The sequence below is a fragment of the Lepidochelys olivacea genome (assembly GCF_965140295.1).
Source record: "Lepidochelys olivacea isolate rLepOli2 genome assembly, chromosome: 8".
Lineage (NCBI taxonomy): Eukaryota > Metazoa > Chordata > Testudines > Cheloniidae > Lepidochelys > Lepidochelys olivacea.
Genome location: NC_140418.1, coordinates 88,576,011 through 88,590,153, shown reverse-complemented (window position 1 = coordinate 88,590,153; position 14,143 = coordinate 88,576,011). Strand labels below are relative to the sequence as shown.

At 48.3% G+C, this 14,143-nt stretch overlaps 1 protein-coding gene and 1 long non-coding RNA gene across 4 annotated transcripts in view; one reads left to right on the top strand and one right to left on the bottom strand.

Annotated features, from left to right (window-relative positions):
* LOC311525474 overlaps positions 1-3,941 on the bottom strand; it is a 102,257-nt gene extending 98,316 nt beyond the window's left edge. For both annotated transcript variants that reach the window (XR_014712789.1, XR_014712790.1), the window contains exons 1-2: positions 3,800-3,941; positions 2,393-2,488 (exon numbers count right to left, since the gene is read on the bottom strand). This is a non-coding gene — a long non-coding RNA (uncharacterized lncRNA). The remainder of the gene's footprint in view (positions 1-2,392; positions 2,489-3,799) is intronic.
* Positions 3,942-4,169: 228 nt separating this feature from the next.
* Positions 4,170-7,936, top strand: GADD45A (growth arrest and DNA damage inducible alpha). 2 transcript variants are annotated; one of them, XM_084636847.1, is made up of 4 exons: positions 4,170-4,389; positions 4,567-4,668; positions 5,922-6,141; positions 7,559-7,936. In XM_084636847.1, the coding sequence occupies exons 1-4, from the start codon at positions 4,346-4,348 to the stop codon at positions 7,670-7,672; spliced, it is 480 nt and encodes a 159-aa protein (XP_084492973.1). In that variant the 5' UTR covers positions 4,170-4,345; the 3' UTR covers positions 7,673-7,936. The 2 variants fall into 2 exon arrangements, with proteins under 2 accessions (XP_084492973.1, XP_084492974.1); XM_084636848.1 differs by having other exon boundaries at positions 4,173-4,385.
* Positions 7,937-14,143: the final 6,207 nt, after the last annotated feature.

Here is a 14,143-nt window from a genome sequence, read left to right as displayed (position 1 = left end):
TTTTTATGCCAGTGTCATGATTTTGGGGGGGCCTGACCTGTGATTTTTGAATGCTTGGGGTTGGCAATATTGCACTTAAGAAATTCTGATGCAGAAGGAAGAGTGAATCATTGGACCAAACGCTGCTCCCAGTTATGCAGTGAAATGCAATGCCCTCATTTTAAGCATCAACTCACCTCTGTGCCAGCCATAGTTTCTATCTCACTTTTATCACAGTGAATTATTGACATAAATTCTGACTCATACAATGGATATGATAGAAAACTTTGTACCTATGCTAAATCAGAGGCACCTGAATGTAACGTCACCGAGAGCTGTATTGGCAATTGGCCAAGGGCCCAGGGCTAGACCTGGCTTGCATGTACATTTATCCCCAGTACAAGATTGAATGTGGGCCTTAAAATGATATGAGAGTCACTTCTTTTCACAGGGGGACTCATTGTGTGGCACAAGATCTAAAGCAGAGGTGGGGAAACTACGGCCCACGGGACCATCCTGCCCAGCCCTTGAGCTCCCGGCCAGGGAGGCTAGCCCCGCCTCCTCCCCCGCTGTCCCCCCAGCAACGCTACCGCGTGGGCAGCTCTCTGGGTGGCAGGGCTGCGTGCTCATGCAGGCAGTGCGGCAGTGTGTCTAGCTCTGGCCGGGCGGCGTGGCTGTCAGACATGCTGCTCTGAGCGGCATGGTAAGGGGGCAGGGGCACGGGGGTTGGATAAGGGGCAGGAGGTCCCGGGGGGCAGTCAGGGGACAGGGAGCAGGGGGCTGTTGGATGGGGCGGAGGTTCGGGGCGGTCAGGGGACAGGGAGTGGAGGGGTTGGATGGTTTGAGGGTTCTGAGGGGGGCAGTCAGGGGGCAGGAAGTGGGAGAGGGTGGATGGGGGCGGGGGTCAGGCTGTTTGTGGAGGCACAGCCTTCCCTACCCTGCCCTCCGTACAGTTTTGCACCCTGATGTGGCCCTCGGGCCAAAAAGTTTGCCCACCCCTGATCTAAAGGGTGATCTCAGTCAACGAGCTATCACTGCTTCTCTCTCAAGGAAAGTACAAGTTCAGGCACTTCACGCTTCTAATGGTGATATAACCTCATATTTCAGGATTTTTTTAAATTGATCCATCCCTGACCTCAGCTGACTGCCAACACAGATATCACTGACTTTACTTTTGGGCACTCTCTTGCGTTAGCCAAAAACAGCGTACCCCTCCTCCCCCGAACCTCTCCCGACTGACCCCTATGCCCAGCGCCGCCGACCAAGAGACCTCTCCACAGAATGGGGCCAGGAGTGGAGCCCTGGGTGGGGGTCCGGGGAGTAGGGACCCCAAACCCCGCCATGTGGGGCTATGCAGCAGCCCTGACCTGTTGGACCCCGCTGCGTGGTAGGGCAGCCAGGCAGCAGCCCGGACCCCAACCCCCTGGGGATGGTCGGCATCCCTGACACCAACCCAGGACTCCAACCCCATGGGGCTAGCCAGCAGCCCCGGACATGGACCCTATGGAGCCGGGCAGTGACCCTGGACCTGTGCTGAGCGGGGCCAGCCGGCAGCCCTGGATCCCAGACTCCCACTGTGCAGGGCAACCAGCAGCCCCAGACCTCCCACTATGCAGGACCAGCCGGTAGCCCAGACCCATGCTGTGTGGCCTGGCAGCCTTTCGCACACAGCTGGGCCACAGCTGTGTGATAATTGGGCTGCATGCAGCCAGTGGGTTGAGAACCGCTGGCCTAGAGAAAACGTTTTCTGTCATTTCCACTGCATGAGTCAGCATAATCTTACGTCAGTAACTTACTGTAACAAATGTGAGATAGCAGATTTGGGTGGGTCTCGGACCTGAGGAAGAGTTGGGAAATCCATTTCAGTGCATGACTGGGAATACTTAGGGTGATTTGGTCTGATATGCACTTACTTATTTCCAGCCCATTGTTTTTCCTTCAGTTACCATCCTTAACTAGGGAAATCAGATTTTTGAAGTGGAAAACCAGGGCAGTTGCCATGGTAGATTGTGGGTGGAAAGGCCAGAGCTCTGCCTGGGCATTAAAAGGCACCTCTGACACTCCCTTCCAGAGCTAGCCATGTGCCCCTCTTCCAGAAGAGAAACCAGGACTATTACCGTAAAGGATGAAGTGGGGAAAAAACAGTCCTTACATCTCAGTGCTTCCTTTAGTCAGGGCTTCCACAGTCTCAGCCCCACCTCTTGCAGGCTTTGCTCCCTTTTTAATTTACTCCAACCTTATTTCCTTATTGCTTCTCTGAGTTTCTGTCTCCCTAAGTTCTCGGTGCTTCATCTTCTCTCTCTGTTCCCTGCTCCCTATGCTTTCTCTCTTCCTCCAGCCAGCATTACCTACACAGCTTTCCTCTTCTCTTGTATCAGCTCTCCCTCAAGCTTCTTCTCAGTCTCCCACTTACCTTCCTCCAATGTCTTTTCCTTGCTCGTTCTCTCCCCACCTCTATCGCAGGGTTACCAAAAGAGAAGGGGGAGATCTTGCCAGGGGAAAGGGGTACCTGAAAGTAAAAAAGGAGCTGTTGTGGGGGAGGGGCGGAAATTAGAAGAGAAAAAGCTGGAGCAGGTTGGAGGCCAGAAATGGAGGCCCTAGGGCAGAGGGAAGGAATCTAAAAATATGCCTGGAGTCCAACAATAGACGGACTGGGAGTGAGGGGTGCAGGAAAATGACCTAAACTGAAGATAGGAGACAGAAATAGACCTACTCTGTAGCAGGCAGGAAATGATGTCAGAGTGCACAGCTGAGACATGACCCGCAGAAACTCCAAAGCAGCACACAAGGCCAATGACGCAGCCATATCTTCCAGTATTCACTCAGCAGAAACTGAAACTAACCTAACCAGGAGGGCAAGACAGGTCCCATAAACTGGAAAGTTCCCAGTAACCCAGCTCTCCCTGACTGTAACCATAATGCTGGCTAGCAAAGTGTTGGATCTGCGAGATCAGCATTCTGACCCTGAACCAGAAAAGCACATGCTTAAACATTAAGTGCTTTTGTGGATTAATGCCAGAGCATTCAGCACCTTGCAGCATTGAGCCCTTAGTGTGTATTTGTGGGCATAGACAATTTTTGGCTTACTAAGCCTATTTAAGTCCTGATTTTTAGGAGTCAAGGGCCAGCTTCTGCATAGTTACTTTGACTTAAATGGAGCTATGCCCATTTATATCAGCTGAGAATCTGGCCCCTACTTTCTAGTTCAGCCGCTTCACAAGAATGGTGTTATATTACATGCGACTGGTAACCTCTCTTCTGATGTTAATGAATACTAATAGTAACACTTACAATGGCATTCTTCAAACATATGTTAAAAATGGGTATGCGACAATAACCAGGTTCCCAATAATGCTGTTTTGTGTTTCCTAAGCACCTTCTATCTGAGGTTCTCATACAGCTTTCACCAGCATTAATGAACCAAGTCTCACAACATCCCTGGGAGGTGTTCAAATGGGGAAACCGAGGCACAGAAACCAGATGTTTTTCTTTAAAGGTGCACTGGGCACCCCCAGCTCCTATTGCCAGTCAACAGCTACAGGGAAGTCAAGAGGAGCTGGGGGGGGGGGGTACTTAGCACCTCTCCAAATGGAGCCATATGTATGCCAAAGTCCATGCAGCAGCAGAGGTGGATACAGAAACCGTGTCCCTCCCCTGCCTATGCCGTGTGACATCTGGGTGGCAGGTCACACACCCCGCCGCTGAAATGCGGCCCCCTTGCACAGCCAGGCAGCACAATGCAGGAGTTCAATGAACATCAGCTGGAAGGGACAGCGCGCTGCACGCGGGCAGCTACCCTTGGCTTTCCTAACCTGCTTACCAACAACTCCTATTGTCCCGGTGCCCCGCGAGCACTAAGCCCTGGCAACAGCTCGGCACAGCAGCCCCCTCCCCCACTCCAAGGGGGGAGAAATGTGCACCGACCAGAAAAACAGCTGAACCAGCCCCACAGAGGCTGCCGCGATGACCGGCGGCGCCCTGCCCCCGCAGACCCCGCCTCCCAACCCGCTTGCCCCGCCAATCGGCAGGAGGGGCGCCGCTGTCGTCCCGCGCCCGGCTTGCCGGCCCCATCCTCTGGCCGGCGGGGCCCGGGCAAGGGGGGCAAGTGGGCCGCGAAACTATATTTGCATGGCCCAATGGGGCGGCCGCATGCAAATGAGGAAGGAGACGGTTGGCTGGATGTTGGCAGGATAACCCCGGCCGAGGCCGCCTTTGTCCCTCAGAGGCTGCGGCGCTGCTGGCGGGTGCGGGCGGCGCGGCGGGGGCCGGGGTCGCAGCTGGGGCGGCGCAAGTTGGCGTGAGGGTCGCGGCAGGGCCCCCGCCGGTGTGTCGGGCGGGGCGGGGCGCGCTGCGCTCCGGCTGCACTATGACTTTGGAGGAGCTGGCTGGAGAGCAGCAGGCGATGGGCAGGTACCGCGGCGCGGGGGGCTGCTCGCGGCGGGGGCGGGGGCGGGGGCGCGGGCGCTGCGGGGCTGCCTGTCAGCCGATCGCCGGGGCCGGGGCCGGGGCCGGGGCGGGGCGGGCGCAGCGAGGACCCCGCCGCGGGGGGCTGACAGGAGCCTCGCGGCTTGTTCTTGCTGCTCTCAGGATGGAGACGGCGGGGAGCGCGCTGGAGGAAGTTCTCAGCAAAGCCCTGACTCAGAGGAGCGTCACCGTCGGGGTCTACGAGGCGGCCAAGCTGCTCAACGTGTAAGTGGGGAGGCCCGAGGCCCCCGGCTGCCTTCTGCTGTCTGGTAATCCCCGGCCCGCCCTCCCTCCGGGGGGCGAGGTGCCCCTGGGCGCAGCCTGCCGCCACTGCCGGTCTGTGCGGTGTGCTGGGGGCTAACCGCCTCCTCACACGCCCGCTGTGCGGGGAGCGCAGCGCTGTGCATGGACAGCGGGGCCGGGGGGAGTACACCTGTGTGCATGGACAGAGGGGCCGGGGGGGAGTACACCTGTGTGCATGGACAGCGCTGGGGGGAGTACACCTGTGTGCATGGACAGAGGGGCCGGGGGGGAGTACACCTGTGTGCATGGACAGAGGGGCCGGGGGGGAGTACACCTGTGTGCATGGACAGCGCTGGGGGGAGTACACCTGTGTGCATGGACAGAGGGGCCGGGGGGGAGTACACCTGTGTGCATGGACAGCGCTGGGGGGAGTACACCTGTGTGCATGGACAGAGGGGCCGGGGGGGAGTACACCTGTGTGCATGGACAGCGGGGCCGGGGGCAGTATACCTGTGTGCATGGACAGCGGGGCCGGGGGGAGTACACCTGTGTGCATGGACAGAGGGGCCGGGGGGAGTACACCTGTGTGCATGGACAGCGCGGCTGGGGGGAGTACACCTGTGTGCATGGACAGCGGGGCCGGGGGGAGTACACCTGTGTGCATGGACAGCGGGGCCGGGGGGGAGTACACCTGTCTGCATGGACAGCGGGGCCGGGGGGAGTACACCTGTGTGCATGGACAGAGGGGCCGGGGGGGAGTACACCTGTGTGCATGGACAGCGGGGCCGGGGGGAGTACACCTGTGTGCATGGACAGCGCTGGGAGGAGTACACCTGTGTGCATGGACAGAGGGGCCGGGGGGGGAGTACACCTGTGTGCATGGACAGCAGGGCTGGGGGAAGTACACCTATGCACATGTACAGTGCTGGGGGAAGAACACTTCTGTGCATGTACAGTGGGGCTTGGGGGAAGTACACCTGTGTGCATGTAAAGCAGATAAATAGGGACGCATCGGTATGTACTGCAGGTATGTACTGTGTGTACACAGGTCTCCCCTTGTGAACATACGTGTGCATTTGATTACTCATGGCTCAGACACACACCATCAGCCTACCTAGTAGCTTCTGCATGTGTATAAACTGAGACATTGTTTGTTTCATCGGTATGTGTCTCTGTTAAATATGTAATTGTGTGTTAGCTGTGACTAATTAGGCTGTATTGTTTCATCCTTGCAGGGATCCGGATAATGTGGTGCTTTGTTTGCTAGCTGCAGATGAGGAGGATGATCGGGATGTTGCTTTGCAAATCCACTTCACCCTGATCCAGGCTTTCTGCTGTGAGAATGACATTAACATCCTGCGAGTGAGCAACCCAGGCCGGCTGGCTGAGCTGCTGCTTCTGGGGCCAAGTGGGGGAGCTGAGCAGCCTGCAGACCTGCACTGTGTGCTTGTCACAGTAAGTGACCATCCTATCCTCCCTCCCCAGTAGCAGGAGTACAAAAGACTCACTGGCACAGAGCTCCCTTGCTGCAGCTTAAGCTGGGTCTCTGAGGCCTGTTTCTTACCTGATTACGGTTGGGTTTACTTTAGAGAGAACCTAAAATATGCCCTTGGATAAGATATTGAACACATGGAGTTTGGGATCTGGGGTTCTGGCCATTATATATTCAAATCTGGGTTTGGATTTACACCCTCCACCCCCAGATCTGGGAGTACTCAGATCTGGGACTTGGATCAGGCCTATCTTTAACTTACTATGGGGAATGACATGCCCTTTTCCCTACTTAGTTATTTCCTGTACTAAGGACATTGCATCAGAGCTGTTCCTGATTTGATCATAAAGATTTTCCCCATATGGGCATGTTCAAACATGTTAAAGATCCTGCCAGCAGCAGAGAGATCCCCATGAGTCACCTTGCTACAGCAGCCTCTTCTATTTGTCTTTCCTTATTACAAATTGGCTCAGAGTAGAGATTAGATAGCACAGGTTAGTTGCTTTTAGAGGGAGCTCTTAGAGTGGGAAGAAATTTTCATTAAAGGTTTTGGCAAGTCTGAACACTAGTAATAATTTCTTAACTCTAGCCCATGGTCAAAAATTGTTGTGTACATTTCTCTGGAGAAAAATAGGGAAATAATTCAACTCAATTGAAATTCATCTGCTCTTCAGAGACAGAGCAGGAAATGGGTCAATAATTTTCAGCTTAAAAAGTAGAGGAAGTTTATATGCATGCAGTTCTTTATTTTAATATTTTTCCCGATGCTAAAAATAGTCCTCAAAACACTTGTTAAGTATTTCCATTATGCCCATACTGCAGAAGAAACATGAAAGGAATCTTAAGTGGTTTTGTTTGCTTTGCTGTTATACGTTTATATGCAATAGTGTAGGTGCAGTATAATGTTAAAGCTATTTTCTACAACCTCTCTACAATATCCTGACACTCTTGTTATGGTCCATCATATATAATCTTGCATTTTCAAATAAGAAGCCAGATCGTTAATGTTTGTGTGTGGTTTTCAGCATGATTAACACTAGAATGAAACAAAATTTCAAGACATCAAGAAAATGCCAGTACGTAAAATAGGAATGTATTTAAAATGCTCTGACCACTAGACCACACCTCCACCACAGCCAAATTCTGAACCCCTTACTCAGCTTTTAGATGTTGAATCCCTATTGCAATGCAGTTATGTATATAGCATAGGATTTCACAAAACCGCTAAGGGACTTGAGGAGACTATTTGTATCAAACTAAAATCTGAGTTCAAGGATCCAGTTTAGCTTTGCATTTGGATATTAGTTAGGAGCACCATCTTTTTGCACTAGTGAGTTAAGACCATTCAGTTTTATTTTGAAATAACTATTTTTTTTCCAGAATCCCCATGCATCTCAATGGAAGGATCCAGCACTGAGTCAGCTGATTTGCTTTTGCCGGGAAAGTCGCTACATGGATCAGTGGGTCCCAGTGATTAATCTCCCTGAGCGATGATGGTATTTGGATGAAAACTAATTGAACAAAATTGCACTGAAATTTTGAAATACTTTAGTGGTTGGTCAGGAAGTAAATCCCTATACCTGATGAAAGGATTACAAACAACTGATGTCAAGTGGGTAGACTGAGATTGAAGAACATGATGTGTGGGACTGAAGGAAGTTGACTTTGTAGCCAAAAAGTTAAGGGAATGAAAAAAGAACCTGTGCTGAAAGAGTTGTAAGCAAGTGTGTCACAATGGAACTAAAAACCAGGCAGGAAGATTTAAGAAGCTGCATGGTTGAGTTATTTCAAAATGCACCAAACACGTTGAAGTTTTAAAAGTGCAACTAGTAGTTTCTGGTTTAAAACGCCTTTAACGCGAAAGAGCAAAAAGGTTAATCAAAACTTTTTAAAAAATGTATTGTATTTTGGGATGTTGATGCTCAAGGTTTTATTCTAAGATATACTAAGTTATTTTATGATATTGACAAAGATTTTATTTATGCTATGAACTTCAGAACCAGAATACCCTTAAGCAACTGATATACAACTACACCACTTGTTTTAATAAAATAAAATATTAAAACAGCTACATTAATATAATTTGTTTGAAACTGGATGGTGTTTATTTTACTGAAATAAAAATTTTAAAACCTCAAAAATCCTCGTGTTAGCTTTTTACTTTCTTGCCAGATTCAATACTGTGCAATGCTAAGGGCTGATTCTGCAGCTACAGTTCATTTTAGCAGATAGGTGTTTTATATACTCAGAAGTTACAGGACCAAGCCTGAAAGTGGGATGTGGGTTTAATTCCTAAACGCTGTCATGGTTTTAAAAAAATAAGAGTACATGGGTGAGAGTGGGGCCTGCTACGTATTATTCAAGCACTTCAAAAGCACCTAAGTGACTTAGGAGCCCTGGTCCTATTGAAAGTCAATGAGTTAGGTGCTTTTGAGAATTGTAGAGCAAGGTTCCTACGCTGAAAAGCAATTCATGTCTTAGTCCATGAACCGCTTAGCAACTCCTACCTCCTTTGTATTTGAGAAGGGTAACAAGGTACCTGCACTAATGAGTCAGTAAAACCCACTTAAGACTTTCCCTGCTGGATCAACACCTGTTAATGGGGTGGGGAGATTCAGACAAACACTACCAGTTCTGTTACAAGGAATCTATGCTTAGATGGTATGGAGCAGCCACCACAATCAAAGACAGACAAAAGAGGAGTAGGGGTGGGTGGGTTAGCCATTAGAATCTCTCCATCAGCAACATGCACCCATATTCCTTACAGCCCAGCTATACAGGACCTGATGAAGAAGGCCTTACAGGCCAAGAACGAATTTAGAGGCTAATCCATCTTTGGCCAGGGTCATTGCCAATACATCAACTTCACTGTAGGCCCAGAAACCCTGGAAGGACTGTCATTTTAGCATTCCTAGCTGGGAAGATTCTCCTCATGCTCTATATGCTTCTTCTACCTGGTTTCAGGCCTAGTTACACTTGACCTCTGTTTGGACAGCAGGATACATACTTCAGACACATGGCCTGGAGGTTACATAGGCAGCCAGTATAACCCTGCAAATGGCATTCTTTCTGAAGCAAGCCTTGTGTCCAGATTAACTGCACGTAAAAGAAGACTGACAGACAAGAAAGCTGGGCCTGACAGGCAATCCACAGAGACCAACCAAATCCTGCCCTCATTTACACCTCTGGGTTCTCCCAATGACCAGACTGAGTTTGCACCTTGTTTAAGGCAGGGCAGAATATGGCCAATTTTAGTATGGTTCTAGGAAACAGACTAATTGTAGGGCCAAACTACGAAATACAAAAGTGTTATATGCTGGTTCATATTCTATTAGGGTCAGTGTTTGGTAGGAGACATCTGACATGTAACTTTAGAACCTGTTTGTAGCACTTGCTTTCTCAGAGTGTGAGAATCTTGCACTATAAGACAGCTGTTTTTAGCTAATTGCAAACTTGGGCCCTGATCTGGCAAATGTCCTTACACGCATACTTTACTCCCAGAAATGGGACTCCTCCCAAGATTAAAGATAAATACATGTGTAAATTTTTGAAGGATTAAGGCCTCTGTGGGTTAACTTGCCCCATTTATATCCCTTCTGATTACTGCTGCAAAGAGTATACTTTCTCCATGTCTCAGAGAAGCTCCCTATAAACATCTGCAAAGCTACCTCATAATCTACTTTCAAATCCCTCCTCAAAACTCTCCTTTGTTCTGATACCTACAAAAAACTTCACAATATGGAGACCATAGGTGTTCTGAGACAACTATCTGTCTTGCTAATGAATATTTTCTCATTGTTTCCTTGTGCTTCTCATCTGTTGTCTCATCTTCTACTTTTATTGTAAGTCCTTTTGGAGCAGGGACTATCTTTTTGTTCCGTGTTTGTCCAGCGCCTAGAAAAACAGGGTTGTGGGCCATGACTAGTGCGAATGGCTACAGTGATACAAATAATAAAGTTAAAAGGAAATGTTTATGGCCCCCATTTACTAATTTTTTTCCAGACTGGATATTAATAGAAACGTTTTGTCATTTGAAACAAAAAGCCAGTAACAATTCTTTAGTTCAGATTTAAACATTCCCCCGCAGTGTTTGCATCCCACATATTACATAAATGCAGGATCACCAGAATGTGACTGTGATTCTAACCACAAGTGATGCTGATATGTTTACAGCAGAAAGGGTGAAGAGTAAATTATTCTAAGATAGCATTAGTAACAAAAGAAAGGAATTTTTGGAAAACATTTTTAACTTGACATTGTCTCTTTAAATTCTGATGTGCTGCTTTACCATGGCATTTAAATTTACTATCAGCATTTCAAAAGTAAATACACACTGAAGACTGAATGTGTTAGAGGTTTCCCCCCAACTCATGCCCATCTCAAAAATCCCCTCTCTTCCTGTTGTCCTGGAGGTAATATAGAAGCAGAAATGTAGATATTAAGGAAATAGTTTAGTCATCCCTTAAATATATGTGACTATAAACATGTAATTAGAGGTTGCTGGATCTTTAATCTTTCTTCACCTCCATGTCCCAGGCTTTGTTCCTTTTGTTGCTAATTCCTAAGTCAATAAGGTAAATGGTGTAACAAATGTTGGAATCAGGATCTGGAGGATTAGCTACAGTCCCTAACTGTCCCGAGCCAGTAGCTTCATTTTACCTTGATCAGGCATTAAAGCCCCATCTACACAACAAATCTAATGGTGTGAGCAGAAATTTGTCCAGCATTGTTAGGAGCATCCACCTGGTATAACACTGTCTTTTTTGTTGGTAGTGTTATAAAAGATTATTAGAGAAGCACAGCACAGACTGACAGTGTTAGAATACAGACACTCCTAACTCTGGAAAACCACTATGAGCAGGCATGGATAGACTTGTAGCATATTTGGAGTCCTACATGAACAGTACCCAGACTACATGGCAATTGGTTCAGTATAAAAGCCTAGGAAGAATAAAATAGCATAGATTTTAAAAGTTATTGCTGTGTGAGATCTGCCCAATCACAAATCTGAAGGGCACGGGAGCAGAGCTTCCATGTCCAGTCGTTTTTCCCCAGAGTTAGAACATAAGAATGGACATACTGGGTTAGACCAATGCTCCATCTAGCCCAGTATCCTGACTTCCAACAGTGGCCAGTGCCAGATGCTTCAGGGGGAATGGACAGAACAGGGCAATCTATCAACTGATCCATCCCCTGTCATGCAGTCTCAGTTTCTGGCAGTCACAAGGTTAGGGAAACCCAATGCATGGGGTGGTGTCCCTGACCATTTTGGCTAATAGTCATCGATGGATCTATCTTCCATGAACTTTTCTAATTCTTTTTTGAATCCAGTTATACTTTTGGCCTCCACAACATCCCCTGACAATGAGTTCCATAGGTTGACCATGCAAGTGAGTTGTTTTGTAATTGCATACAAAAATCTCCTAAATTTCCCACGTAATGTTAATTGCAGCAATTGTTCATTTCACCGCCTGAAGCTTGTACAGTGTTGCTGATGCTGAGTAGTTGCCCTGTTCCAACTCTTCTCAAGGCTGTGTTTCAGCAGAGGAGAAGGAGAAAATGGTTACTAACCTTCCATAATTGTTATTCTTCGAGATGTGCTGCACATGTCCATGCCACTCTTGGTGTGTGCATGCCGCATGCACAGCCATTGGGAATTTTTCCCTAAGTGCTATCCATCGGGGGCAGCTCAAGCACCCTCTGCTGCTACACGCTGGCATAAAGGGCCCAGTTGCCCCTGAGCTCCCTCAGTTCCTTCTTGCCGGGCAACTCTGATGCAGAGGAGTGGGTCATGGAATGGGCATGTGCAACACATCTCAATGAACAACAGCTATGAAAGGTTAGTAACTGCTTTTTCTTCTCTGAGTCATTGCGCATGTACATTCCACTCCTGGTGACTCACAAGCCGTAACGTAGGAGGAGGGACTGGAATTCCCATGCACACAGACTGTAGTACAACTTGGCCAAATTTAGCATCGTCTCTGGAGTACTGAGTAATAGCATCATGGGATGCGAAGATGTGAACTGAAGACCAGGTTGCTGTGCTACAAATGTCCTGGATAGGGACTTGTGCAAGGACTTCCCTCAAGGCTGCTTGCAATCTTGTGGAATGTGCCATCAGTGTGCCCAGCAGCAAACATGAATGCAGGAAATTATCCAAGATGAAATTCTTTGCAAAGAGACCAGGAGACCCTTCATTCTGAATAAATAGCATAGATTTTAAGGCCACAAATAGTCGGTCTGACAAACAAAACTGTCCTGTTCTGTCTCTGTAGAATGCCAACACTCTTCTAATGTCTAAGGTGAGCAGATGTTGCTCCTCTCTGTTCACATGTGGTTTGGGATAAAATGCACGTAAGTAAATTGACTGGTTAATATGAAAATTAGATACCACTTTAGAGAGAGACATCTTAGATGAAGGCGTAAGTACACCTTATTCTTAAAAAAGACTGTAGAAAGCATTTTGGATGTCAGAACATGCAGTTTGGCCACCCTCCTGGACAAAGTGATAACTACCAGAAAATCCTCCTTCAGAGATAGGCGTAGTAAGGAGCACATTCATAGAGGCTCAAACGGTGGCCCCATGAGCTTCAACAAAATTAGGTTAAAGCCCTTCACAAATCTGATTCTCATATCATTAGAAAATATAGAATGGTTATCCACATGGGGATGGAAAGCTGATATGGCTGCCAGGTTGACCTGGATAGCAGAAATCACTAACCCCTGCTGTTGTAGGTGCAATAGATAGTCCAGGATAGAGAACTGCATTGGCAAGACCCTGGACTGAGGAGACCAGAAAGAAAAACACCTTCATTTTGAGATGGAAGCAGCTCTGGTGAAGGGCTTTCTACTATTTAACAAGACATGGTGAACTTGGTTCAAGCAAAACTCCTCCCTAGGATTTAGCCATAGAGCCTCTAGGCCATTAAATGAAGGGCCCCACAGGTTTGGTGGAGCAGCCAACCATGATCTTGGGAGATCAAGTCTGAGTGCGACAGGAGTGAAATTGGAGGTGCCACTGACAGATCCAATAGACTGAGAACCAGTGCTGTCAAGGTCATGTTGGGACTCTTAATGTAACTCGGGCCTGGTCCCACTTGATCTTTAGCGCCACTCTGTGTAGGAGTGGGCTTGGAGGAAAAGCATACTAGAGCTTGTTCATTCAGGGAAGCAGGAAAGCCTCTGTGATGGAACTGGGACTGTTGCCTTGGAGGGTACAAAATTTTTGACAGTTCCTGTTGGGTTTGTTTGCAAATAGGTCTATCTGGGGAGTCCCCACTGTTGAAAAACGTATCTGGCTACATCCAGGAGCAGAGACCACTCATGGTGGCTCATAAATGATCTGCTTAGGCAGTCGACCAGCTTGTTCTGCACCCCTGGAAGGTAAGAGGCTTTGAGATTGATTGAATTGGCAATGCAAAAGTTCCATAGATGAATTGTTTCCTGACAAAGCAGGGAAGAATGAGCGCCTTTCAGTCTGGTGAGGTAAAACATCACCAGAGTGTTGTCTGTGAGAACAAACAGGCTTTTCCCCTTAACATGTGGTAGGAAGGCCTGACAGGAGAGGCAGACAGTCCTTAGCTCTCTGATATCGATATGCAGAGAGAGATCCCTTCAGAACCTTGAGTTTGGAGGGGTCCCAGATGAGCTCCCCATTCCATGGGAGACATGTCCATCACCATTGTCAGCAAAAGCTGAGGGTGGACCTTAAAATGTGCCAACTATTTGAAATCTTGTGTCTGGAAGGAAAGCTTGAGTAGAGTAGCACTGTTCCTATAAACTTTATCCTCCGCACTGGACAAAGGGTAGACTTGTCTAAGCTGATCTGTAGACCTAAAGTTTTGAAGGTTGACTGGATGAGCTGTACATCGGAGCCAACACGAGCCCTGGACCAGCCTTTGACTAGCAAGTTGTTCAGGTAAGGGTGGACTTGTACTCATAGTGTCTTCAGGAAAGCAGCTCCCA

What these genes read in the sequence shown, in the direction of transcription:
- GADD45A (XM_084636847.1), top strand. Translation starts at nt 4,346, where the DNA reads ATGACTTTGGAGGAGCTGGCTGGAGAGCAGCAGGCGATGGGCAG. An exon ending in GAGCAGCAGGCGATGGGCAG is followed by an intron (nt 4,390 to 4,566) that starts GTACCGCGGCGC and finishes TGCTGCTCTCAG; the next exon opens with GATGGAGACGGCGGGGAGCG. An exon ending in GCGGCCAAGCTGCTCAACGT is followed by an intron (nt 4,669 to 5,921) that starts GTAAGTGGGGAG and finishes TCATCCTTGCAG; the next exon opens with GGATCCGGATAATGTGGTGC.